Source organism: Nyctibius grandis, chromosome 2 (genome assembly GCF_013368605.1).
Source record: "Nyctibius grandis isolate bNycGra1 chromosome 2, bNycGra1.pri, whole genome shotgun sequence".
Taxonomy (NCBI): Eukaryota; Metazoa; Chordata; class Aves; order Nyctibiiformes; family Nyctibiidae; genus Nyctibius; species Nyctibius grandis.
Window position 1 is genome coordinate 96,975,900 of NC_090659.1, and position 25,848 is coordinate 97,001,747.

Here is a 25,848-nt window from a genome sequence, read left to right on the forward strand (position 1 = left end):
GAACGGCCGGGAATGGGGCCTGCTGGCCCGGCGGCGGCAGGCGGGAGGCGGCGGCTGCGGCCTGGTCTGCCGGCGGCGGCGGCGAGGGAGGGCGGGGGGTTGTGCGCTCGCCATGGACAGGTTCGCGTGGACCAGCGGGCTGCTGGAGTTGGGGGAGACGCTGGTGGTCCAGCAGCGCGGCGTGCGACTCTGCGACGGGGAGGAGAAGGTGACGGGAGCGGCCCTGCGCGGGGCCTGGCGGCGCGGCGGGGCCCGGTGTGCAGGGGCGGGGGAGGGGGCGCACGGGGCTCGGCCCTGGGGCCCTCAGCTAAGGGGGCGGCGGGGAACGTGACTACGGGTGGTATCGGGCAGAGGGTGCGAGGGGACCTGGCTGGCGGCGGGGCGGGACGAAGGGTGTGAAGGGGCCTGGGCTGCTGGAGGAGCATCGCCCAGAGGCGTGGGAGGATGAGTGTGTTTGGTCCAGCGTCTGGCAGGGTTTGGCTCAGTGAGGAGATTGTTAGGGAGGAGATCCAGGCTTTGCGGGACCGAGAAAGGCCTTGGACGGTGTGTGCCACACGGAGGGAGGGTTGGCATCCCCACAGGGCGCGTGTAGCTGGTGTCATTGTCACGAAACTTGACTTCCGCTGCTCGGGCTGTCACTTCCTGCCTCAGGGGCTGAGCAGTCCCCCGTGCTGCTCCGCACAGCAAGCTGGGCTCTGTGGCTTTGGTGTCATGTCCAGGGCATGTCATACAGTTCACACCTGAGTCATCCTGGTGGCTGTAAAATGCTCCTTAGCTCTGGTCATGAAGGGTGCTCTCTTGCCCTCTGCTCTTATCTGATCCTGCCCGCTTATTTCTTTGCCTCGCTGCTGGACCAACTCTTGATCTCTTGATTTTTCCACACCACAGTAGTTACATACCCTCATAAAAAGCTGTGAAAACATGCCTCAAGTTTTACAAGTAGGAAGCAATTTGCTAACACGGGTTTTCCACATCCTGATTGCTGTCTGATAAATAAAGAACTTTTCAACAGTAAAATGGATAGAAGCAGTTCTCCTATGTGACAGGCCGTAAGATTTCAGACTGTGCATAGCATCTTCTTAGATTGCTTTGCTTTTTTGCATAACTTTTACTTTCTTTGTCAGCAAATAGTGTTCCAAAGCCAATAGCCCTGTTTAAAATATGGTATTTAAGAACGTTTGTATATTTTGCACAGCATATGAAGGGAGGATCCTTCAGGATTTCCTGGGGGAAAGTTTATACAGTTGAAAAAGGAAGTTTGTTTATATCTATCTAATAATTTTGTACTAATTTTCTCTATTGTTTCCTAAACTTAATTTATTGTGTTTTCTGAAAAAAGAGAGTGTTCTCAAACTATTGGCAGGTTGAATCTGACTGCTATGTTGTGGTCATTTGTAATGTTTCCAAGATTAGTATTTATGCAATTTACTGGTTATGTTTGTTGTTTATCTGTTTTATTTTTCCTGTTTAGGTGAAATTTGATAGTGGAGTATTACTGCTTAGCACACACAGACTAATCTGGAGGGATCAGAAGAATCATGTAAGTCCCACTTTTGTCTCTTTTGTGTCGTTCAATTGTAAATTCTGTCATAAACAACAGGTAGCTTGCAATGAAAAGTCTGCACACGGAGAGATTTTTCTTTCCTTTGTGTGTGTTTTGTTTTACAAGTATAGTCCATTTTTTGGCTCATAGTGGAAAGAAAACTGGGCACAGGAATGTTCTTTCACCCAATTCTGCTTTAATAAAATAATAATGCAGAGATGAGGAGGGATGGGAATGTATCATATACGTTTTCCTTTTCTACAGCACAGAAATATAGAAGAGAGTCTGGTATCATGCAATAAAAAACATCAGTTTTGAGACTGAAGTTGAATGTGTCAGGCAAATCATAATGTGAACTCTCCCATGCTCCTTGTCTAGCAAGACCTTTTCTTCCTCATTGTTTTCAAGTCCAAGTTTCCTTGTCTTCGGCTCCCACCAGAAGTGGGAGCAGACCATATAGTCCCAGACTGTGATTTGATGATAGGATGTGTTTGGTGGCAGTATTGTTTTGTATGGGTCTTACCCTCCCAACTGCCTGTTCCTGTGCTGAACCATCCCTTCAATAAGCCAGAACATTTGTCTGCACAGCTATGGAGAATTGACTCAGAGGATAAGTAGCAGTGTCAGAACTACAGTGTAGTACTACTGCTGCTGAATGCTTTGTATCATCAAGCCACAGCCTGAGATTGCAGGCTAGAAAAGGGTGAGACAGACTACAGACACATACAAAGCTCTAAGCACAGACTGTGACAACGTGCACCACTTTACAGCTCCAACTGAAGAAGTCCTCCTCAGAACCAGGCTGGATTATGCTTGTTTTGGATACAATCTTTTAGAAACTTAGCCCTGAAAGCCAAAGTTTAGACAGAGCATGTTCATATGCCAACTTTTCAAAGGCGAATTATATTCCAGTGGACTAGTTTTGTGCAAGGATTGCTGAAGCACCTCTCACACCCAAAGACCATTCCTTACCAAATATCACATCCTTGCTCTAAAGCAGGGAGCTACTAAGAGCCTTCTGAAGATAAGGTCCCCAAGGATGTTCTTAATTTGGCAAAGCAATATATTTTTTTCTTTAGGGATTGTTTACAGGAAGCAGAACTATTTTCAGTACAAATTTTTCAAAATGTTTTGAGAGCTGGTCTCCAGGGTGGGGTTACTGTTAAACAAGTCAGGGGCTGATTGTCCAGACCATGAGCTATTCTGTATAAATTAACTTTTTTTGGCCACAGTCAGTGTAAGATAATTTATCTGTGCTAAACTGTCTGTGTTAATCACTAGTTATTTCTCCATCAGCATCTCTTTTTCAGGGGTGGGTCTGTACTGCAACATGTACTGCTTCTAATCTTCTCGCTTGAACTTTTTGCTTGCTTGGAGTAACGTTAATCATTATGGCTTCTGCACATCTTACAACTGTCCATATCCCTATTCTCTCCTGCCCAACAAAAGGATGACATTTATCTCTTTTCCCCGACTTCTTCTACTGCTCCTAGGCCACATGGTTTCTTGTACTCTTCCAAGATCACTGAATTTGCTAAATCAGCAGAGAAGAACCTTGGAGAATAAGAAAAATAGTTTTATTTTAACAAATTAATTTAACTCAGCAAAGATTCTGACAAGCTACAGGCTTGAATAACAGAAGGGGCACAAACATGTGGCCCAGAGATTGGCAAAATTACCCAGTTCTGATCAGGGGAATATAAATATTAATAACTTTGTTAGTGTGGTAAATAAAGCTGATTCTATTTCAAGCTCTTGGAACTGAAACATGGGGAGCACGATGCCCTTTTATCTTCATGGTGAGTTGTTGGCTAAGCTCAGCTGTGATATAACATCAACCTTAGAAACATTAGCTAGCTTACCTAGAATAAACTTGTAGAGAGAGTTTTATTGTGTCAGCAAACTTTTGTAATAAATGGGGCACTTGTCATTAGGTTAACATAGCAAACCTTTTTACAAAAACAGCTGTGTTTTGTAGCTGCTGTTGTTACATACCATCTGCAGTGGAACAGTATAGAAAATACAGTGATTTCCAAAGGAAAAAAAAAGTTTGTTGCATAGCTAAATTTGTACAACATTTTAAATCATAAAATCATGCATAATGTGAGCATGAGTCATTAGAAAAAAACAGAAAAAAAAATCCAAATAAACTCTCAGCATTTTTAACACATCTCTCTTTTTGTATCCCTTCCTCTTGCTTCTCTCACCAGGGAGGAGTGATTCTAAGTCCTTGTGCTTACAATAAGTTCGTAACTTTCTAGCTGTGAACTAAATCAATCATTTTGACAGTGTACGTACTAGATATAGTTGGACTCTTTTGTCATTTTCAAAAACTTTTTTTAACAGAAGTATCATTTTGCCTATATTTAAAGTGTCCAAAGGTATGTGGGCATTATACAAACAGTAACTGTTCTATGTAACAACTGTAGAATCTGGAGTCATAGAAGAATCTAGATAGCTTGTATTAAGAGTTTTTAGAACAGGAAGTACAACCCGTGTTTTTTCCCAAGAAGAGTTTTACTCATTAGTTGGAGTTCCTGCATGTATACTTACCTAATCTCCAATTTAATGAGTACTTAATTATTCCGTGCAAAGAGGAACAATTTTGGTAGTAGGGATTGAGAGGGCCCCGTAACAGTGTTCACTGTAACCTGGTGTTAGGCACACCCTCATGGCAGATGGAAGAGAGAGGTTCAAAGAGGGAATGTAACCTGTGTTTCCTGTATTCTGGGTGACTCTGTCAATCACCAAGCTATTGTGCGGAAGACGATGTTCACCAAAAGGGTATTTACCAAAACAAGACCAGGCACCTAATTAGATGCTTTGAATTGCTTGCTTGAGCAATTTCTGTCTCAAATGAACATAGAAAGAGTTTAGCCTGGGTAGGTTAGTCTCCCACAGATGGATACAGTCCTGTTTCTTGCTGTGCTTTGTTTTATCTAAAGCACAGTCCAATAAATGTGTGTTGAGATGCATCAACTGCTGGATTAAGTCCTTGGGTGTGGGATAGATGGAGAAATTCCTATTCCATGCAGAGGATAGTCTAGTTTTTTAGACATTCAACACTTAAAAGACTGGTGCTTTTGGATATTTTTTTAGCTCCCAAAGTAACAACAGTGCAAAAATGTTAAGAACCTATGAGTATTGTGTACCTACAGGGATAAGCTGCGGTAGTGTGGAGATTCTAGTGTTTAAATTTTGAACTTAGATACTGAAGATCTGTTAAATTCCCAAGTCCTTCTATGAATCTAGCTTGAGGTGTCTAAAGTTGACACAATGACACTTAAGTTTGTTTTTTTGATTAACTAGAACTCAATTTCGACTTTGTATTAGTTTTCTACTTATATTTCTCTTTAATAGATTGTTTCTGTTGTTACCATCGTATTTCATATGGAGTGCCTCAGGCAGCACCTGTAGAAATCTGTACTGTTTGTGAAATGGGGAAAGAGAACACTTGGTTTTAGAGAATGAATAGTCAGGATATGGCTTTAATTTCACTTGTGTTTGCGTTGATTATTCCAGGAGTGCTGCATTGCTATACCTCTGTCTCAGATTGTCTTTATTGAAGAACAAGCAGCTGGGATAGGAAAAAGGTAAGGTGATAGTCATTGTCTTTTTCAGTTGAATAGTTTGCACATGCATGTTATGTGAGGTACCCAAGATTGTATATGACTTCATGGTATGTTCCATTTGCAGTCCAAGTTTCCAGATTGACAGCCACAAGGACCTGCTTTCCTCACTTGAGGTCAAATGTGTAAGAGAGTTGTGACAAAGCAGTGTTTGATGTGATTTGTTAAATAACTGTCTTGCCATCACTAAACAAGCAGGTGTTCTAGCTTGCCATTTTCATTTGATTAGTCATAAATGACAACAGTGATTTTGCTGGATCTAAATTTGAAAGCTAATTTTAGTCTTTTGTGCCACAGAACTGGTTGGGGATAGAAACTCTGCCAGATCACATATTATATAACTTTTCATATAATATGAAAAGTTCCAGCAAGGCTGCTGGATCTTATCCTCACTAACAAGGAGGGTCTGGTTGAAGAGGTGAAGGTTGAGGGCAGCCTTGGTTGTAGTGACCATGAGATGGTAGAGTTCAGGATCTCATGTGGCAGGAACAGAATAGCTAGCAGAATCGCAACCCTGAACTTCAGGAGGGCCAACTTTGGCCTTTTCAAGCAATTGCTAGGGGAAATCCCATGGGACAGGGTACTAGAAGGTAAGGGGGCCCAAGATAGTTGGTTAGCATTCAAGGACTGCTGCTTCTGAGCTCAAGATCAGAGCATCCCAACAAGTAGGAAGTCAAGGAAGGGTTCCAGGAGACCTGCATGGTTAAACAGGGAACTGCTGGGCAAACTCAAGTGGAAGAAGAGGGTGTACAGATCATGGAAGGAGGGGCTGGCCACTTGGGAGGAATATAAGTCTGTTGTCAGAGGATGTAGGGAGGCAACTAGGAAAGCTAAGGCTTCCTTGGAATTAAACCTTGCAAGAGAGGTCAAGGACAACAGAAAGGGCTTCTTCAAATACATTGCAGGTAAAACCAACACTAGAGGCAATGTAGGCCCACTGATGAATGAGGTGGGGGCCCTGGAGACAGAGGATAAAAGAAGGCGGAGTTACTGAATGCCTTCTTTGCCTCTGTCTATACTGTTGGAGGCTGTCCTGAGGAGCCCCGGACCCCTGAGGCCTCAGAAGAAGTCAGGATAGAGGAGGAATCTGTCTTGGTTGATGAGGGCTGGGTCAGGGACCAATTAAGCAACCTGGATGTCCATAAATCCATGGGCCCTGATGGGATGCACCCGCGGGTGCTGAGGGAGCTGGCGGAAGTCATTGCTAGGCCACTCTCCATCATCTTTGCTAAGTCGTGGGCAACGGGAGAGGTGCCTGAGGACTGGAGGAAAGCGAATGTCACTCCAGTCTTCAAAAAGGGCAAGAAGGAGGACCCGGGTAACTATAGACCGGTCAGCCTCACCTCCATCCCCGGAAAGGTGATGGAACAACTTGTTCTTGATGCTGTCTCTAGGCACATCAAGGACAGGGAGATCATTAGGGGCACTCAGCATGGCTTCCCCAAGGGGAAGTCGTGCTCAACCAACTTGATAGCCTTTTATGAGGACGTAACCCGGTGGATAGATGATGGTAAAGCTGTGGATGTGGTCTATCTTGATTTCAGTAAAGCGTTTGACACGGTCTCCCACAGCATCCTCGCAGCTAAACTGGGGAAGTGTGGTCTGGATGATCGGGTAGTGAGGTGGATTGTGAAGTGGCTGAAGGAAAGAAGCCAGAGAGTGGTGGTCAATGGGACAGAGTCCAGTTGGAGGCCTGTGTCTAGCGGAGTCCCTCAAGGGTCAGTACTGGGACCAGTACTATTCAATATATTCATTAATGACTTGGATGAGGGATTAGAGTGCGCTGTCAGCAAGTTCGCTGATGACACAAAACTGGGAGGAGTGGCTGATGTGCCGGAAGGCTGCACAGCCATTCAGAGAGACCTGGACAGGCTGGAGAGTTGGGCGGGGAGAAATTTAATGAAATATAACAAGGGCAAGTGTAGAGTCCTGCATCTGGGCAAGAACAACCCCATGTACCAGTACAAGTTGGGGGCAGACCTGTTGGAGAGCAGCGTAGGGGAAAGGGACCTGGGGGTCCTAGTAGACAGCAGGATGACCATGAGCCAGCAGTGTGCCCTTGTGGCCAAGAAGGCCAATGGCATCCTGGGGTGTATTAGAAGGGGTATGGTCAGCAGGTCGAGAGAGGTTCTCCTCCCCCTCTACTCTGCCCTGGTGAGGCCGCATCTGGAATATTGTGTCCAGTTCTGGGCCCCTCAGTTCAAGAAGGACAGGGAACTGCTAGAGAGAGTCCAGCGCAGAGCTACAAAGATGATTAAGGGAGTGGAACATCTCCCTTATGAGGAGAGGCTGAGGGAGCTGGGTCTCTTTAGCTTAGAGAAGAGGAGACTGAGGGGTGACCTCATTAATGTTTATAAATATGTAAAGGGCAAGTGTCATGAGGATGGAGCCAGGCTCTTCTCAGTGACATCCCTTGACAGGACAAGGGGCAATGGGTGCAAGCTGGAACACAGGAGGTTCCACATAAATATGAGGAAAAACTTCTTTACGGTGAGGGTGACCGAACACTGGAACAGGCTGCCCAGAGAGGTTGTGGAGTCTCCTTCTCTGGAGACATTCAAAACCCGCCTGGACGCGTTCCTGTGTGATATGGTCTAGGCAATCCTGCTCCGGCAGGGGGATTGGACTAGATGATCTTTGGAGGTCCCTTCCAATCCCTAACATTCTGTGATTCTGTGATTCTGTGATATGTAGTTGACATCTGCTTGCAGCCTACAGTCAGATGGGTATGGTAATATATTGGGTGTATCCAGAAGAAATCAGGTAATTTACTAATGCTGGAGAAGTCAAGTAAATAAAGACCTGTGAAAAAAAGTATCAGTAAAATGGAATGGGAATGGTGGACTTGCCGTTACGCTGTGATAGCAGTCTGTTATGTTCCTAAAATAATGTTATCTCAAGGTTTGTTTTGGTGGTAGGTGTCATTTTAGACTGTTATTTCCATGCATGTTACCTTTGAATGTTGGTTTTGGACAAATTCACATACAGTGTTCGCAAGTGACATATACAAGTGGGATAGATAAAACATAATATTGACACCTTTTGTTTTCCTGTGACAAAGATAGTGTATTTTGGCAGTAGTTATTGCAACTCAAAAGCCAAATCAAATCACAGAATCACAGAATGTTAGGGATTGGAAGGGACCTCGAAAGATCATCTAGTCCAGTCCCCCTGCCGGAGCAGGATTGCCTAGACCATATCACACAGGAACGCGTCCAGGCGGGTTTTGAATGTCTCCAGAGAAGGAGACTCCACAACCTCTCTGGGCAGCCTGTTCCAGTGTTCGGTCACCCTCACCGTAAAGAAGTTTTTCCTCATATTTATGAGGAACCTCCTGTGTTCCAGCTTGCACCCATTGCCCCTTGTCCTGTCAAGGGATGTCACTGAGAAGAGCCTGGCTCCATCCTCATGACACTTGTCCTTTACATATTTATAAACATTAATGAGGTCACCCCTCAGTCTCCTCTTCTCTAAGCTAAAATGACTAATTGACGATTAGTTTTTAACTTAACTAAAAGATTTTTCATTTTTATCTTAACTAAAAGATTTTTCAGAAATTATTTCTCGAAATGTTAAAATTTGTTATGTTTATTTCTTAAGAACTGATGGTGGGTACAATTTAATTTTGTGAGGTGTTGCGGTTTTAGAGGTTATAGTAGTTTCTATGCAAGATCTATTATAATATTGAGTTAAAATTAAATGTTGATGCACAAAACGTAAAGCATTATTTGATGTACTTTAGCTCTTATGTGAGATAAAGTTAATAGAGGTTTTGATTAAATTGTTAACTTTGATTGTAGAAGTAATTTTTTTAGATATTACAGAAAGCTTCCTCTTCTCTTTCCTTTAACTTTTTATTAGTGCCAAAATAGTAGTTCATCTTCATCCTGCTTCTTCAAACAAAGAGCCTGGTCCATTCCAAAGCAGCAAATATTCCTACATCAAACTTTCTTTCAAAGAACACGGGCAGATTGAGGTAAGTTTTGTACCGTGCAAGCCCAGCACATCAGATCTTTGCACATGCCTTTCTCCTCTTGCTGTGTTAGTGATAATTTTCCGTGTTCTTTCCATGTTTACTTTTGAGGTGGAGCTTTTTCAATACATCCTTTTTGAAGACAAACACTATGAGCCTTCAGGGTTCTATACTTTGGTTAAATAGTGCAAATAGAGTTCCAAAAATGTCAGGAGGCATTATTAGGCTTTGTCCTTATTTTAGTAGTTTTAATATAATCTTATACTTCCTTTTTTAATCTTTTAAATTGAACACAGGATTTTCCAAGATGATATCTCTGAAATCCGTTAGGTGTTTAACAGAGTAAAAAGGTAACCCTCTGCTGAACAGGAATCAAGCAACTTATTCCTAATCATCTCTCTAATTTTATTGGTGAACACTTTTTGTTACCTCAGAGCTTTGTTTCATTTTATGCTTTATAAATCTTTATTTTTTTAACCTACACCAAATCTCAAAGGCTTTGAGCATTCTAAAAAAAATGTAATGTATTTTTAAGATAAGGCTTATCCTAAAAAACAAAGAAATTGCACTGTGTAAAGAAATTTCACAGTAAAGATCCTCACTTGAAGAGACTGAGAACTTTAACTTTGAAAAAGGAAAAAAGCCATACCTGTTCACTGCAGAAAATCAGATTTTCAACTTGAATTGGTTATAAATGTCTTATAAATGCATGTACATGATTAGACTCACTTTAATTTCTTTGTGAACAGTTTTCAGCTTAGGATGAGTGTGGATTTATGCCTAGTTATAATTGTATGGGTGTTTTGCCTAATCATAACCTTATGTATTTTAACATTAATGTTCATGTCTGAGAATCAAACTTACTATGCCTACTGGTTACCTAGCATGTCAGTTACACTCCAGATCTTTTCATTGTGACTTCAGAATGCTTTGCTGTGAGCTTTGAACAACCATAAGAATGGAATAGATTTTCCTTCTGGATTTTGGTCAGTGTCATACAATTACTGATAACTAATTAACTAATGCCACCTTCTAGTATTAGCAATAAACAAGTAAGTGTAATTGATCTATGTGATTGTCTTTATACTGTTGAATTAACAGATTAATTGGATTGATCAACTTTCCTTCTTTTTAAAAGTATGCTTTTGAGCAAGCCTTGACGTTTTTAACTTTATCATGTTTTGGAACATTTTGAATATCTGAAAAAAAACCATTTTGCAATAGAAGTATTCGTGCAAGTTTAACTAGTAACTATATGGCTCCTTCTCTAATGTGTGTATTTTTGAAGACTGGACATTAAGAATTTCCAGATAATGAATGTTGTACCGTGGATGTGTAGGTATAACCATGCTTTGTCTTATAGTGAAGTTTGTTTTATATACCACCAAGATGCTAAAAATATTTGGAAGTACTCTGCACAGTTTATGAAACATCTTTAATGCTTGCAGTTCTATAGACGATTATCAGAAGAAGTCACACAGAGGAGGTGGGAGAACATGCCTACTGATCAGACCATTCAAGTTAACAAGGATCCACAGGTATGTGCAGAGCTTCTGACATCCTTCTGTATGTCACATGTTACTTTGTTTAGCTTAAGTGCAGAACCTGCATGTAATCTTGTTTCCATTTCTTGCTGCCCTCATATACTGCATCTGGCATGTCTCTCTAACCAAACACTCTGGGCACATGTAAGAATTCAGCTTTACTTTGCCTGTTTCTTCACTGGCATAAATTAGTTTCTCCTTTGCAGTTTTCACCTGATAGAGAACACTGTGGCCTCTCTTCCTTGAATGCGTTTAGACTTGAATAGTTGATAATGAGCTCTGTATTTTTGATGGAGTCAGACACACACATATATGTATATATAATTATGCAAATTATACAATTGTGCATATATATGTAATTATGCATATATATATATATAATTATGTAAATATTTGCATGTAGTTTTATTCAGCATGAGAGATCTAATGAAGCTGAAGGATTTTTGGTCTTAATTGTGATTTCTGTTTCTTTTTATTTTGTGGCTGGAAGTCAGATATATAACATGTAACTTTTATATAACTGTTTGGAATCTCAGTCCTTTATTGGATGTGAAAGGCAACACAGTGACAAAGGATGAGGAAAAGGCTGCTGTACTTAGTGCCTTCTTTGCCTCAGTCTTTAGTAGTAAGACCAGTTGTTCTTGGGGTACCCAGCCCCCTGAGCTGAAAGACAGGGATGGGGAGCAGAATGAAGCCCCCATAATCCAAGGGGGAATGGTTAGTGACCTGCTAGATCGTTTGGGCACACACAGGTCTGTGGAGCTGGATGGGATCCACCCAAAGGTACTGAGGGAGCTGGCAGAAGTGCTCACCAAGCCACTTTCCTTCATTTATCAGCAGTCCTGGCTAACCGGGGAGGTCCCAGGTGACTGGAAATTAGCAAATGTGACACCCATCTACAAGAAGGGCCGGAAGGAGGATCTGGGGAACCACAGGCCTGTCAGTCTGACCTCGGTGCTGGGGAAGGTTATGGAGCAGATCATCTTGAGTGCCATCACGTGGCATGTACAAGACAACCAGGCAATCAGGCCCAGTCAGCATGGGTTTATGAAAGGCAGGTCCTGCTTGACTAACCTGATCTGCTTCTGCAACAAGATGACCTGCTTCCTGGATGAGGGAAAGGCTGTGGATGTTGTTTACCTGGACTTTAGTAAAGGCTTTGACACTATTTCCCACAGCATTCTCCTGAAGAAACTGACTGCTCATGGCATGGAAGGGCGTACGCTTTGCTGGGTAAAAAACTGGCTGGATGGCCAGGCCCAAAGAGTTGTGGTGAATGGAGTTAAATCCAGTTGGCGGCTGGTCACAAGTGGTGTTCCCCAGGGCTCAGGATTGGGGCCAGTTCTCTTTGATATCTTTGTCAATGATCTGGATGAGGGGATCGATGCACCCTCAGTGAGTTTGCAGATGACACCAAGTTGGGCTGGAGTGTTGATCTGCTCGAGGGTAGGAAGGCTCTGCAGAGGGATCTCAACAGGTTGGATCAATGGGCTGAGGCCAACTGTATGAGGTTCAACAAGGCCAAGTGTTGGGTCCTGCACTTGGGGCACAACAACCCCATGCACTGCTGCAGGCTTGGGGAAGAGTGGCTGGAAAGTTGCCTGGCAGAAAAGGACTTGGTGATGTTGGTCAACAGCTGGCTGAATATGAGCCAGCAGTGTGCCCAGGTGGCCAAGAAGGCCAACAGCATCCTGGCTGAAATAGTGTGGCCAGCAGGACTAGGGAAGTGATTGTCCCCCTGTACTTGGCACTGGTGAGGCCACATCTTGAATACTGTGTTCAGTTTTGGGCCCCTCACTACAAGAAAGACATTGAGGTGCTGGAGCGAGTCCAAAGAAGGGCAACAAAGCTGGTCAAGGGTCTAGAGCACAAGTCTTCTGAGGAGCGGCTGAGGGAAGTGGGGTTGTTTAGGCTGAAGAAAAGGAGGCTCAGGGGAGACCTTATTGCTCGCAACCACTACCTGAAAGGAGGCTGTAGTGAGACAGGTGTCAGTCTCTTCTCCCAAGTAACAAGCGATGGGATGAGAGGAAATGGCCTCAAGTTGTGCCAGGGGAGGTTTAGATTGGATATCAGGAAAAATTTCTTCGTGGAAAGGGTTGTCAAGCATTGGAACAGGCTGCCCAGGGAAGTGGTTTTGTCACCATCCCTGGAGGTATTTAAGAGACATGTAGATGTGGTGGTTAGGGACATGCTTTAGTGGTGGACTTGGTAGTGTTAGGTTAACGGTTAGACTTGATGATCTTGAGGGTCTTTTCCAACCTAAATAATCCTATGATTCTATGTTTGATTTAAATATATGTTCTAAATGGATAGTTGTTATGGAGAATCTCTTTGTCATATGTTAGATTGCCTTCTTTATCTGTCTGCATACTTATAATCTGCATACTTCCATCTGATAAACATGTGGATGTTGTTTCTGTATATGAATATGTTGAATATATGAATATATTGAACATATAGTACTATGAATTAAATGGGATGATTTAAACATTATTCAATGTCAAATCATGTATGTGCTCTTTTGTAAATGTGGTACGTATAACCCTAGTTGCATTTGATGGACTAGTGAGGAAGCCTGTACCCTGCATCAAGAATCACTTAATGAAAATGCCTTACCTCGTGTTCTCATTCTTAAGTCATAGCAAATCATTAACACCACTGCCAAGCTTTGCAGTCAGAAATTTGCGGGCTGGCACCGCTGCCACTTAGGTACCAGCCTTTCTAAAACACATTTGGCATCAAAGAAAGATTCACCATCACCTCCATACTGGTACTTCTCAGCAAGGTAAATTGGACTGCACTTAGCATTGTGTTTCTGTGGCTGTGTTTCTTCAGGCTAGATTTCTTGAGGTAATCATATTTAGATACACTCACACATTTCCACAGCTCTAGTACAGATGTTCACATGGGCTTGGGTGGCTTTAATAGAGATGAGCTGGAATGCTCACTCTGGATCAGGCTATTAAGCATCTTCATATTAATAGCTTCAATCTAATAATCTTACTATCTGTCTACTACAGCAAATTCATGCATGCTTTACGCTTATTGTTTATTTTTTGACACTGGTTTAAAAAATACTTTCAAGAAATATATGAAATATTGTATGCATGATATCAGCTCTTTGGGGGAACATTTCCTGTCTTCTAATGTAAGGTTTTTCACAGTGAGGCGGATGAGAAAACTTAGCATTTCCTATTTTGATTCCTTTCATTATTTTCTTTTGCAGGCAGGAAGAATAAGGGCTGTAGGAATTGTAGGGATCGAAAGGAAATTAGAGGAAAAAAGAAAAGAGACTGACAAAAACATTTCCGAGGTAAATACTACTGAAGTTTCAAGGTCAGCCACCTGTCTGAGCTATTTACATTCATTCACACTTTCTTTTAGGGGCAGCTGAGACCACTGTTTTTGTTGAGAAGTCTGAATTGATTTAAGAGTGTATAATTTACAGTTATTTACTTTGTTTAACTGGCTTTTCAATATATGTAAAGGTACTTCATTTAAACAGTTCCTTTCAAGAAGACTGTTCTTTGAAACTAACAGTGTGTATTTATAAAATTAATTTTGGTAGAATTAGAAATCTGAGTTCAGTGACTTTTCATCAGGAGAAGCAGAACACAAAGGCATCTGCAGAAAAAGGCTATTACAAGTTTGGGGTTTCTTTCCTTTTTTTTTACAGCTAATTTTGGTTTCACTTGAAAATTTAATATAAAGAAGAATACGCTGATCCAAGTGTCTGCACATAACTGTGGTGAAGTTAGGCTTTTGTCTCATATTCAGTTTTTAAATGTTAGATTTAGGCTTATAATTACAGTAAAATGTTCTGCAGTCCAGGCATCGGCAAGATGTTACAAGTATCTTTGCAAAATACCTGGGCTACATGGAGACTGTCCCTTTCCCCAGAAACAGCACAGTAGCTGAATTCCAGATATTAATACTGATGGACAACAGAGGCAATTAATTTCTTCATATATACCTGGGAGCAATATCCTCAAAAATAGTCTGATTCTGTCTTGGTAATAGAGATTAATACAGAATTACTCATAAACTACATGCAACAGATTTTTTCTTGTGGCAAAGCTTTATGGGATTCAGTGTGCCACAGTAAAAAAAAGCATTCACTGCTCTGATATACAAGAAAATTATAGTACCTTTGCAGACTGCATGCTCTTTCAGATACTGCTAGCATTAAACTTTTTCTTTTCTGTTTATGAAGAACGTAATGAATGAGTTCTGTGTGTAGTTCAAAAGGTATTGTGGTTACAAGTGTGTGTATATAGTTCAAAAGGTATTGTCTGGTTATTTTTTCCTTTAGTAGCTTTGTCAGAGAGTAAAAGAAATCCATTTGTGTGTTGTATGGACAGAGGAAAACTATGACTTGTAAAATCCTGCCTTCCTCCAGCTTTAAATGTTATAAATGACTTAATTTAAAAAATGGTGCCCTGGCTTCCAGGAAAAGGCTTCCTGCATCTGCTGTTCACTACTGATAAGAATCCAGTTCTTTAGCCTTTTGTTTATCTGAGGAAGTTCCTGTTAGGTGTGTGCACATTCCCCTTTGTTTCCAGGCCTGCCCTTGGTGAGTCAGGCAGAGGAGGAGTTAGACACAGCACGCTGTTTATTTAGCTAAATCAAGGGTTCTTTTGATGAATGATGTTTTCATGCAGGTTATAGAGATTAGAAATAAGCTGGGAAAAGCCTTGTTAGAAAACTTTTTGTTGATATCATATACAAGTACAGTAGAAGGACTTTGATTTATACTAGAGATTGGAGTATTTCTTCTTACTTCCTAATCTGCCAAATTCAGCAATTTATAATAGATTTCCCAAAGAGAAGCTTTTGTTCTGATAGTAGTGGATTATTGCTATACGGTGGTGGATTTTCTTTTCTCCCCTTGAAACCAGCTTTATTTTGGATATCTAATTTAGGTACCAAGTGTTAAGAGGCTAGAATTCTCCAGTCAGCGGAGAAACACTGGCACCATTAGGAGGGATTCAGATGAAAAGCAAACCCTGTCCCTTCCTGGAGACATCTCTTTTATCTTTTTTGCATGTTGAATCTCAGACCAATAAGCTTATAAGTCAGATGCCTAAATGTAGATGGGAACAACTGGGTCTTCCTGCATAAATTCTGCTAAAATGTGTCTTTCTATTGCGGGATTAGCCAGAATAAACTGGTAATCACATAGAAGCGATGGCTAGAAGCTGTAGGTATCATTTGACATACTCTAACTGAACAACTTTCTTTGCTTGTGGCTGGCAGGGTTGGGTGCTGCTGTCAGTCAAGCTTTAGCTGAAAAGGTTCTGGAGTTTTTCTCGCAACAGTTGTTCAAAAAAAGGTGGTTTGAAAAGGTTGACCACCTGGGCATGTTGTCATGTATTTGAGAGAAGTGGGTGAGAAGGCTGAATGTGTGTTGCTGAGGGTGGGAGAAATTAGAGTTTCTTTTTAATATAGTTGCATTAACATAGTTGCTAATTCTTTTGTTTTTTACATGAATGTTTTTATGCCAGTTGGTTATCATCACTAAAACTTTTGAATTTCAGTATACCATCAGCTTTTTTTAAAGTATGTTTTATTTAAGCCTAAAAATGCCCTTTGCGGGTTGTTGTAGAATTGTATTTGAGACCATAGCAGTTTACTAAGCTTAATGGACTTGGTATAATTGTGGTCCTGTGATGGATGTCCAGTTTATTGCATATTTTTATGGAAACAAAATACGAGGTTTCTTAGACTAGAAAAAATTGTTTTGTACAAATATTTTTTTCCCTTGCTTTAGCAGGTATTTTGGTTTTTTTTAGGTGCAACAGCTAGAGTTTTCAGAGGATGCTTTTTATCTAGTTTTTATCTTAATTTATTTAAATCGGATCATTTGTCTTGTGAACCTTTTTTCATTCATTTTTAAACTGTTTTTTTGTTTATTACGGTAGCACCGCTGTTCCTATGTATGTGATACCTAAGAGGTGTTGCCACACGTTTTCAGAGGTTTTGTCTCTTCAGTTCAGCATACATGTGAAAGCATATACCCTCTTCCTTGCTCATTTAAAATTACTCTTTCTTACTAACTTAGTAACATTTACTGATTAAAGTAAAATTGTCAGGAGTAGTACTTCTGTAGCTTTACAGCTGGCTTGCTGCTGGCCAGAAACAACGGATCTCCTTAAGTAAGGGTTAACTGTTGGAAGAAAACCTACCATCTCCACCAAGAAACCTTCCCCCAGCTTTTAGGAGAGCATAATAAACTTGGACAGTTTATTTTTTGGGCCTCGGTATCTCATTGTTCCTTCCTATCATATGGACTTTGTAAATCGTGTTGAACTAGTGTTCACATACTAGAAAAGTGTGTAATTGATTGATTCTTCATTCTTTCTTGTTTATGGATTGTACAATTTTGATTTTAAGACCTGATATAAAACAGATATATCAACCAATTATATATAATATCTCACATTGTAACATACTAATCTAAAGGGATGGCAGCTCTTGGGAATAGCTTGGATAGGTGGACAAAGGCAGCTCACTGTACCCATGAAGCTGAACGCTGTACTTATACTGATCTGCAATGTCTACTTTTCATTTCAGGCTTTTGAGGACCTTAGCAAACTAATGGAGAAGGTATGGCGTGTGTCACTCATCCAAGTAGACATATGCTTGTTTTCTCACTTTTAAGCATGCTTTTCTCTGTTGAGCTGAAAGTTGACTTATCTGTGTGTCTTTCTTGATAGGCTAAGGAAATGGTGGAGTTATCCAAGTCAATTGCTAATAAGATTAAAGAAAAACAAGGTGACATCACTGAGGATGAGGTAAATGAATTTTGTTTTTAAAGTCAACAGAAATGTTCCTATGCAAAGCAAAAAGCTATCCGTTGAATACATGTAATGTTAATAAAGAGCGCTTCATGGTTGGGTTTTTTTTGTGTTTTAATTCTACACAAAGTAAAAGTGACTTACTTGTTTGGTGTTTGCTTTTCTTTTGACCTTTTCTTAGAAGCAAAGATTTTACTGCTTTTGTGTAGATTTTTATATTTTTGGCCTCTGCTGGTCAAAAATAAATTGTATCAAATTTTGCCTTCTTTTTGCTAGTATTCGACTTTGCTGGTAGTAAACCGAATGGATTTATTCACCAAGACTGTCTTACAGTAATAAAATCAAAGACTTTTAAAAACCAGGATTGTTCACTAGCTGATGTACTTTTAAATTTATTTATTTATTTGTTTAGACTATTAGGTTCAAGTCCTATCTACTGAGTATGGGTATAGCTAATCCAGTTACTAGGGAAACGTATGGATCTGGTACACATTACCACATGCAACTGGCTAAGCAACTAGCTGGAATACTGCAGACACCATTAGAGGTAAAGTACCTAATTTTGCAGCAGCATTTTCTGTGTGTTGCTGAATTTTGATGTAACTGTGTTTTGGCTGTAGCACTGTGCCTCTTTTTAAAGTCTCAGATTTAGCAGCACAGCCTCATATTCAACATTTATGGAAGGAATATATATCCTCTTTCTGAATAAGAAAGTTTAAATATAAGTAAGAATTTTTCTGGAGTAATGGCATCTCCATTTCTAATTTGTGAAATATCAGTGATACTTAGAAAGTCATACCAGCAGTCTTTCTTCTATTTGAACAGCCCTGTATTCATCCCTTGCTACAGAATATTACTTTTTTAAAGAAAGAGTGAAACCACACTGACTTTGAAAATATAGCTAGTCAGTCTTTACACTGCTTAAAAATTACATATTTTGCAAATACAGCACAGAGTTATTACATACATTACCCCCCTTAGTAATATCTCATATTTTAATTTATCTGAAGCTATTACAGGATTCAAGATTGTCAACAATAGTTAGATTTCATTTTGCAATTTATAAGGCTATGTGTCTACTAAAAAGCATCCATATTACAGTGTTTTTGTGAAAGCTCTGTGCTAACTACTATGATCAGAATGGAAAACCGAATGTCTGAAAAGTAAAAATGGTAAATTGATTGATAGATTTAATATATTGCAATTTCTTGTTCCTGTGATTTATTATCTGCTTTAAAATCAAAGTAATTCACAGTCTTTGGATGTATTATCAGTGTTCTGCATTTTAAAATGATTAGAGAAAGATATAACAACTTAACTCTCATGCTAGAAATACGTGGTATTGCCTGAGTAGTTTTTTCATTAAGGCCCATCATTTAGCTCCTCTGTTTTACTTGTTTAATCAGTCAAATGCCAGTTGAGATACTGTGTTTACTGGATTAATGCTGTTTCTCTTACCAGTCTTGTGCTTAACACAGGAGCGAGGAGGGATCATGTCACTTACAGAAGTGTACTGTCTGGTAAATCGCGCACGAGGATTAGAGGTGAGAAATTGGTTTTATTAAATATTTTATAAAATGTACTTCAGTGATAAGATAATTAAAGAAAAAGGGTGAAAATGTTCCCTACCAATTGCTCACTCTGCGTGTCTAAGTGATCACATGAGGTGATCAGCCCTTTATTAAAATTCGGGTTTTTTACCTTTTTCCTTTCTCCTTCTTCGATATAACATTTATGTATCCTCTCTAAGTTGTCATAATGTATGCTGCTTTTTATAATACCATATAAAAGGGAAAATCTATCCTTACCTGGAAACAAAACTGAAAGGACAGAGAATATTAATGAATGGTGAAATTTTTTTTTACAAAGTACATCAATTCTGTCTGTAAACAGGGCAAGAAGGATTATTCTAGAACATATAGTAAGGGAACAGAAAGGAGCATAGAAGCCAAGAAAATAGACTGGACAATAGAAGGAAGAAAATTAACAATATTGTGTAGCCTGCTGTATTTTATAGTTGTAGTTATTAAAACTCTTTGTTTTGGTGTTATGCTGTATACTTGAAATGCAAGCTGTGAATAAATATGTTTTACTATCTTAATAGTTGCTGTCACCAGAAGATTTAGTAAATGCTTGTAAGATGCTAGAGTCACTGAAATTACCACTTAGGTAAGAGCTTTACAGTTATATTTATAAAACCTGGCACTCACAAGTCAGACCATGGTGCTTGGATGACTTAATATTTTACCCGCAGTAGATTTTTTGTTTTTTTTTAAACAAAGTCATCTTTTGCGTAAAGGATGCTGCTGTATGCACCAACATCCACTCTATATTAAAATATGAATTTTTAACCATGGTTTACTTTGCTAGGAAGACAATATTCTTTTCACTTCCAATACAGCTTTTTCAGACCGGGAAAGTGTTTAACTAAGCTCAGACATATGCCCTGCTCTTTTCAGTCTCTTCAGATTTTGAAGATGCTTTTAATGTTAAGTTCATTTTACAGAGCTTTTTTTTTTTTTCCCTTTGGTAATGTGGCTATAGGTGTGGATGCATTAGAAATGTGACCATAGGTGATGTCACAGGGTTTTTAGTTACTTTGACTCTCTCTTTTGATTTTAGGCTTAGGATATTCGACAGTGGTGTGATGGTGATTGAACTCCAGTCTCATAACGAAGAGGAAATGGTAGCTTCTGCTTTAGAGACAGTAAGTGTACTTCATTTCCTTCAGTATTCTGACTGTGCTGGGGAAATTTAAACACATTAGGTATAAAAACTTGAGATACAGGATTTCCTTTTGAGGTTTTAAAATACAAAATATTTCACTTCCAAATCTTCTAACAGTAATACTTAAATAGCACTTTTCATCTTCAAAGTGCTGTGCAAGCAGTAATCTTAGTCATTGCTTTCTCCCTAAGGAATAAATCACTTTTCCATCTCTTTTCAAACTTCATTAACTTTCAGCCTTCCTCCAAATCTTTTGCACTGTAGGATGAAATTCATGGCATGTATTAAGCACTTAATTTAACAGAAGTGGACTTCAGACACTGTACACAATGTGCTTGAAGGCAGTGAGAGTAGCTCTTAAATGTTGATATAGGCAGTTGTTTGGTTTGGGTTTATTTCATAAAATAGCACATTGTATGTATAAAATCCTGTACCGAGTTTGCTGCTGTGAAGAGCGTGCCCAGTTAGAGAGTAGGACGTATAGAATTAAGCTAGCTTCATCAGGAAGAAAAATAGTATAAATTGCTCAGTGTGGTAAACCTACGTAGTCTTTCTACTTCTGCACTCTTTAAAGTCTTGCTGTTCCATTATTTGATACATGTTCCTGTGTCTGTTTCAGGGGAATGTAATTTTTTGTTTTTCATAAGGTAGAGTAAAGGCTGATGCAGTGTATCCAAAGTTAAACATCAAAGTCAAAGAGGACTTTGAGTTGGGCAGTCAAGAAAAAGTAGAGCTATCACAGGCACCTTCTTGCTTGACACGAGGTAGACTCTTCAGTGCATTTTGCATGATTGTTAATGTATAGCTTTCTCTCATCAAAAAGATTTTTAGATAAGAGAAATGTATATAGCAGGCTAAAAGATCCCGTCGTAAATTATCAAAACTAAAATCCTTAAATCTTTCAATATATGTTAATCCTTCCAGTTTATTTTCTTATCTTTACAGAAAAATACCTAGTCCATTTTAGTTTTTTTTCTGATTATTTTTGGTTTCCAATTAATTTATTGCCTTCAGTAAGAGTGCTTATCGCTTTGAAAAGAAAGGAAAAACCTTTTCTTGATAACAAATGAGGTCAACTGCAAAAAGCAACAGATGGTGGATTTATTACTGAAGTGACTTTTTTCTTTTATTTTCGTAATATGAGACTTTGACTTCATAGAGAAAATGTTAAGGGAGAGGCTTTGAACGAGGAAGCCCACAAGGAAAAGGAAGGATGAGATCAGACTTGTGGCCAAAAGCACCCTGTACTTAATATATAATGTACAGTAACATGAAACTTCTGAGAAGAAATGAAAGGAAGTCACAGGGTTTCAAACAGGAGAGAGATGTGGTTTTGAATGGCTGGTGAAGACAGGAAATGACATGGAAGTCAAAGGAACCCACAGTCACCCTTGATGAGAGTAGTGGTTTGGGAAGGAAAGATAATTAATCACTCATATGCATATTAGATTGTATAGCTGACTGCCATTACTCAGATTTGATCACTTAGCTTCATAAAATCTCAAGTTAGGACTAATTTAATCTGAGTTTCTGTAAAAAGACTCCTGCTGAGAATGATGCAGAATAGACCCCTCCCCACCTACTTACACAGGAAGCAGGAAATGGCAACTACATCTGGATTTACAAGTTTTCTTGAATTTGCAGCAATGGAGAAATGGAAGAATTAGTAATTTGTAGGGTGATAAAACATGTTTATCAGGAAAATTCAATGCAGTAATAAGTTTGGGCTTCATATCTAATAATTTTAAGCATCCACATGTCTAACCTGTGTGAGAAGGTTTCATTTTAGCATGTATTAACTAGCGTCGTTGAGACAATGACACCAAAGTTTTGAGTCCCAAGACTGAACCTATCTTTTGTGTCATCTGAATGTGATGGAGGCTTTTACTGATGCTTCTAGTATGCCATAATATAGGGTGGAGTACTAAGGTTTGGGGATTTTTCTGTAGGCAGTAGGGATATTTGAAATCCCATTAAACTCAAGTTCTCCACTTACATCTGAGATGACTTAAATTTCTAAATTGATGACCTGCCCTGAACAGGTCTTTTATTTCCTCACTTAGGCTTTGCTGTTTGCAGAATCACTTAGTATAGTTGGGCTGTGTAAATACTGATTGTGACAGTATACTCTTGTCTGAGCTATTCTAGTTTTTCTGCTCATTTTGTCCCAAGGCATCTTTTAAAAAAAACTGAAGGAAGCGGTACCATGCGATTTTTTTTTTTACAGATTTAACTCTTACTACGTTCCTTTTTTATTCTTGGCAATTTTACCGGGACACAGAAGAGGTATTTTTAAGCAGAAATACTCATAATTATTTGTACTTTTTTAAAGCGCAGACAAACTAGTTGTCTTCACAAGGGATCTGCTACCAATTTATCACTTCACGAGGCTAGACCTGATTCAGTAGCTGAGAGAACTTCATTGTTCTTTCAATGCCATAGTTTGTTCATGTGTGTGTTTGTTTTTTGACAGGTATCTGAAAAGGGTTCTCTCACAGCTGACGAGTTTGCTAAGCTGGTGGGGATGTCTGTTCTCTTAGCTAAAGAAAGGTAAGTAATAATTGCTGTGTTTAATAATACCTTCATGATGATGTTGTCCTCAAGTAATACAGCATGTCTTCTTTTGCTTTCTGTAGGCTGCTTCTTGCTGAAAAGATGGGCCATCTTTGCAGAGATGATTCAGTGGAAGGCTTGAGATTCTACCCAAATTTATTTCTGACACAAAGCTAGTGTAGTTTGTGTACAATTTGTTATGTAAAAGTTGAACAAGAGAGCAGAGGGCAGAACCCTTCCAACAACTGACTTTAAAATTTGTATTTTGTTAGTCAACTGCAACAGTGATGGACATAGCAACGCTTTACAGTTCTCAGGTATTTCAAGTGCTGAATCCTCTTACGTGGAACTGAAAGGAAATAGGAATCACTAAGTCAGAAGTGTGTTAATTGTCTGAAACTGGCTAGCTCATGTTTCAAGTTTTATTTGATGTACTCTGTAGTTTCTCATTTCAAGAGAAGTCAGGTGAAGATTCCACACAAGTGAAAGCAAAGAGAATACCCCTGTAGTCTGCCATGAGGGTCGGCACCCAGAAGACAGGTTACTGCATACTCCAATTTCAGTTTGTTTATGTCTAGAGCAACAAAGCAGACAGATGTATCTGTAGTGATAAGAAAAGTGACTTTGGTTTGTACTGAAGTATAAGGAACAAGCCAGTGTAGAATAACCCCTTTTCCCTGAAGTGATGAACAGTTTTCTAAGAGAGGATCTTGGGGTTCTTGTACTTTGAGACAGAAAGAACCTGCTGCAGGAGAGATTACCATATGTTATGTGAACCTAGAAAACACGGTGTTTATTTTGTCATGTCTTATGCTAATGTCTCAGATAGAAGCATTGTTAGCACAGACTTCCTCCCTTCTCTTTCCTTGCCATCTTCCTTCCTGTCTCACTGTTGCACTTTGGGTGCCCTTTCTCTGTCCTCTCTTTACGTAGCAGAGTGGAGTAGCCTCCTGTCACCCTACCAGACTCTGTGCTTTAATGTGCTTGGCTTTTATCTTGTACTTCTAATGAAAGATCATTTGTCTGTTTCATCAGCCTATTATCAGTTTTGGAGAGACAGTTCATTTGCTTGTATCTCATATGCAAAAATTAATATGCTTTCAATATTGAAGGGAGGAAGAAGACTATCACCCTGTGTTTAATAGCCACGAGGTATCACATTGTTTGGGATTCCTCACCCTGTGTTTACACTGAATGCAATTTGATAGTCTCAGTTTTCATAACTCCAGTGGAGTTGTTACATTACCGGAAGATCTGTTATGGTAATAATGGTAAGTGGATGTTTACAATCCACATCACTTAAATTTTTGGCATTTTGAAGTGATCAGTTTTAATAAATAACAAAGTTCACTCAAGGTATGGGCAAGGACAACATATAGCTAACTGCATTGCTGTTGTAATGGCCAATTCAACATCCAAAAAAAGGAGAAAAAGGCCTTTAAGAGCCTGAAAATATTTTCAGAACTATTTCAGTGTTACCATACCTTAGACAACGGTTAAGAGCTTGCTAATAAGGAGTTCAGTGCAGAGATCCCTACAGTGATGCTTTTGGTTTGTAGGATGCTCATTTAGATCCAGGGAATTGTGTCCTCTTATCCTTGTCACAAGCAAACTTTTATGCAGTGCTTTCCTGAGGGCAGTTTTCCTCTGTTTTGTGAAGGTGCTAAAACTAATGTATTTGACACAGCTGAAGGAACTGGTTCCACACTATTCGTACTGTGTTAACCATCTAGTATCATCTCTTCAGGAGCCTCACGGCTTGCTGCTTTTCTTCATCCTCCCCACAACCCACAGAAGAGATCTGCACAAGGTAGACCAAGCATCACGCATCTAAGGAGGGACTGAAAAGTGAGAAATTTAGAAGTAAAAAGCTGGTTTGTGACAGCTGTTTCTTTTGCCCGACACCCAAACCTGTCAATGGAGAGCAGTGGTTTATGGGCCTGAACCTCTCCCCACAAGGGGGCATGTCTTCTGCAGAAAGAACAAAACCAGAAACGAAATGCCAAGTGTAAACTCCCAGCCTCCGTTGCTCCAACCCTGAGCATTTCATTATCTTAATTAAGCAATAACAAGACAGCCTATTTAGAGTGATGGTACCTTCTTGAGGTTTTCTTTCCCAAGATTTTTCCTTGACTTTTTTTTTTTCCTACAGGGAAGAAATCTATAGGGTAAATTGTATAGCTGGTTTAGAGTTTAAACATATATGTGAGAAAATGAGACAATTACTACTAGAAAGTAATAAAAATTAAAAGATTTTCTTAAATAGACTGTTCTGTTGGGTTTTTTTCTTTCTTAAATGTTTTGGGCAGCTTTAAAATCTTTACACATCAAAATCTTGTGGTTCCCTGGGGAAGGTTTTTAAAATGCTTCATATTTTTGCTGTCTCATTTTGTACCCAAAAGGGTACAAGACAGTTTTGATTGTAAATTAAAAGGCAGAATTAAATGTAATTAGAATGCCCTGGTTCTGTTGCAGAGGAGCCTGTGACCCATCCCAGGCCAGAATTGCAAAACTATAGACGTCTACACAAGCACCAGCTTCATGAGGGAGCCAGTCTGAGTCCGAGCCAAGCATATATCCTGTGCTAGCATTGGAAAGGCGTTTGACACATTTGAATGTGTTTTCCCAGCTGAAAGACAACAGAAATCATGTTATCTCATACCATACTGAGAGCCAGCTGCCGGGAGAACAAATGGAGTCCTGAGCACAGGAAAGACATAGACCTGTTGGAGCAGGTCCAGAGGAGGGCCACAAAGATGATCAGAGGGCTGGAGCACCTCTCCTATGAAGACAGGCTGAGAGAGTTGGGGCTGTTCAGCCTGGAGAAGAGAAGGCTCCAGGAAGACCTTCTAGCAGCCTTCCAGTACCTGAAGGGGGCCTACAGGAAAGCGGGAGAGGGGCTTTTTACAAGGGCAAGTAGTGATAGGATGAGGAATAACAGTTTTAAACTGAAAGAGGGGAGATTTAGATTAGATACAAGGAAGAAATTTTTTACAAGGAGGGTGGTGAAGCACTGGCACAGGTTGCCCGGAGAGGTGGTAGATGCCCCATCCCTGGAAACATTCAAGGTCAGGCTGGATGG

General features: G+C 39.9%; 1 protein-coding gene across 1 annotated transcript; it reads left to right on the top strand.

Annotated features, from left to right (window-relative positions):
* The first annotated feature begins 34 nt into the window (after positions 1–34).
* Positions 35–25,029, top strand: VPS36 (vacuolar protein sorting 36 homolog). Its single transcript, XM_068422059.1, has 14 exons — positions 35–208; positions 1,472–1,540; positions 5,066–5,136; positions 9,034–9,148; positions 10,594–10,683; positions 13,916–14,002; positions 17,263–17,295; positions 17,406–17,483; positions 17,899–18,033; positions 18,965–19,030; positions 19,591–19,655; positions 20,109–20,193; positions 22,687–22,763; positions 22,850–25,029. The coding sequence occupies exons 1-14, from the start codon at positions 113–115 to the stop codon at positions 22,941–22,943; spliced, it is 1,161 nt and encodes a 386-aa protein (XP_068278160.1). The 5' UTR covers positions 35–112; the 3' UTR covers positions 22,944–25,029.
* The last annotated feature ends 819 nt before the right edge of the window (positions 25,030–25,848 follow it).

Bases quoted from the DNA above. Each gene is read 5' to 3' on its own strand.
- VPS36 (XM_068422059.1), top strand. From the start codon at position 113: ATGGACAGGTTCGCGTGGACCAGCGGGCTGCTGGAGTTGGGGGAGACG. The intron at 17,296-17,405 runs GTATGGCGTGTG...CTTTCTTGATAG, and splicing joins TTAGCAAACTAATGGAGAAG to GCTAAGGAAATGGTGGAGTT. The intron at 22,764-22,849 runs GTAAGTAATAAT...TGCTTTCTGTAG, and splicing joins GTTCTCTTAGCTAAAGAAAG to GCTGCTTCTTGCTGAAAAGA.